This window comes from Austrofundulus limnaeus, unplaced genomic scaffold, assembly GCF_001266775.1.
Source record: "Austrofundulus limnaeus strain Quisiro unplaced genomic scaffold, Austrofundulus_limnaeus-1.0 Scaffold11, whole genome shotgun sequence".
Lineage (NCBI taxonomy): Eukaryota > Metazoa > Chordata > Actinopteri > Cyprinodontiformes > Rivulidae > Austrofundulus > Austrofundulus limnaeus.
Genome location: NW_013952413.1, coordinates 4,668,503 through 4,670,746, shown reverse-complemented (window position 1 = coordinate 4,670,746; position 2,244 = coordinate 4,668,503). Strand labels below are relative to the sequence as shown.

Sequence of the window (2,244 nt, the reverse complement as noted above, 5' to 3'; positions counted from 1 at the left end):
GTGTGTGTGTGTGTGTGTGTGTGTGTGTGTGTGTGTGTGTGTGTGTGTGTGTGAATTCAAACAAAAGATGTGTGCAAATGTGCACCATTTGTGCTTCTGGTGCTGCAGATGTTTGTGTGAGTGCGTCTCCTACAGGTGCAGCTCCTAAATGTTTGAACTGCTGTCTTCAGCTGGAATGCAATAAATTAAAATACAAACAAACAAACAAACCAAAAAGTGTAATCTTCTCATGCAAGCACGCAGATCAGAATAATTATAAAAGGAAAATATGGCATCCCTTCATCAGGGAGGAGACATAAAGTCTGTTAGGCAACATTCAAATGGCAATAAACGGCACGCAATGCGCATTCAACTCGTGTTGCTGTGTGAACAGAATAAGACTCAGCCATCATCCCTGCATGCAGAAACAACACTTTATCTCTCATCTTCACCCCAAACATGACACCTGATCTAGGAAAAAAAAAACTAAACAAAAACAATTAAATAATCCTCACTCATGGGAACCACAAAGTGCGCATTCACCACATCACTATACTATACAAGCGGCAGGGAAGAGGAGACGGGGGAAAACGCCTTAATTATATAATTACCTCGTTTGCTCCTGCCTATTTGTCCGAGTTTGGGCGGACGTTTGTTCTGTGGGCCACTGAAGAAGTTGTTGGTGTCTTGAAGACGACAGGTGAAGGAAAGGTGTCCCTCATCGCCCTCATTTCCATAATGACTCATGTTTTCTTCGTTGAAAGGCAGCACTTCCGACATCTCCAAAATGCGTCTTAATCACCAAGGCGCACCAGATGGAACAGTGTCGAGCTGGGGATGAGGGGGGATTTTTTTTTTTCTGTTTGTCCCAAACGACTAAACCCAGTGGTCGGTGATAAACATTAATAAGAAAATAAAAGATAAAATGAAACAAAAGCAATCTGTTGGCACGACCTATTCCTTTCTGTTTACCCCGAGGACGCGTCTCCGTCCATCTGGAGAAAAACAAAGAAAAAAACCAAAACCAAAAACAAAAAACCTTTTTAGATTCCTCGGTCGTGGAGCTTCGGCAACATTATTTTAAAAAAATAAAATAAAAAATACACAAGGAGCCCACACACAAAATCCAGAGGCGTTGTTGTCTCTGCGCGCGTTTTGGAAATGGAGGCGCGCGCGCGCGTCATACTACAGCACAGAGAGCAGAGAAAAGACCGAGATGCGCGCGCGCGCTGGTGCTTTTTCGCTCGGAAAATCTGAGGGAGAAATGCAAATTAGGCGCGATGCAAAACACGGATCCCGGGGAGACCTGGAGAGAGAGAGAGAGAGAGAGAGAGAGAGAGAGAGAGAGAGAGAGAGACTACAACATTCAGCTGTCCGGGGGCGTCCAAACCAAAATACAACACAAATGAACTCACAGTTGAATCAGGGGAATCTGCGCCACCACTCGACGAGTCAGGGGCATCAGTTCCCAGGCCTCCTAGSTTTTCATCAGCTTTGCTTTTGACGAGGACTTCAGCCCCCCCACCAACGTGTGGACCCCCACCAGAGGATGGCGCTGCTTTCATTCGCTGTGGCATTTGGTTCAGTGGCGCATGCTCCTTATTTATGAGCACAGTTTTTGGTCTTTTCATATTCTTAGGTAGGCTATGAATGCTGACTCAGCATTTACACTGTGGTTTTTCTTAATTTAATTTTTTTAAATAAAATTATTTATTTTTAGAATCACGTTTGCACACTTTGTGCTATTTCACGAGTCAAAACATGCAGCTCATTCAGGAGATAGATTTTATGACTTTTGGTTTGGAACTTTCATAGATACTTCTCAAATTATTTGACGTTATTTGCAAATATTTTCCCCATAAAAACGCACTGAGATCTCTTCATTTTGTCCGAAACTTTAATGGAACATCGTTCTGTTAAGTACAATGGAGTATAGGGGCCACACAGCAAGATTTAAATTTTTTTTACAAGAATAAAGTCATAATATACGACATTAAAGTCGTAACATTACGAAAATAAAGTTGTATTTGAATAAAGACGCACGAGAATAAAGTCGTAATATTACAAGAACCTTCATACAAAAAAGCAGTCTTACCCTAAAATGAGGTAAGTTGAGTGACCCGTGAACTTATTCTTTAGTTTTAGTTAAAAGAAATACTTAATCTTTTAGCACATTAGCATCAAATTATCAATAGCAGGACTTTGAAATGATTGTGCAAACAACTATGAYAAACTGCAGCAGACAGTAGGCCTATTGTAATTAAT

The 2,244-nt window shown here is 41.3% G+C and overlaps 1 protein-coding gene across 1 annotated transcript; it reads right to left on the bottom strand.

The window, feature by feature from the left end:
* Positions 1 to 590: 590 nt before the first annotated feature.
* Positions 591 to 1,307, bottom strand: camk2n1 (calcium/calmodulin dependent protein kinase II inhibitor 1; the record flags this gene model as incomplete). Its single annotated transcript, XM_014002125.1, is given in 1 exon segment — positions 591 to 1,307. A coding segment is annotated over 1 exon segment (169 nt), but the record flags the coding sequence as incomplete, so codon positions are not given.
* Positions 1,308 to 2,244: the final 937 nt, after the last annotated feature.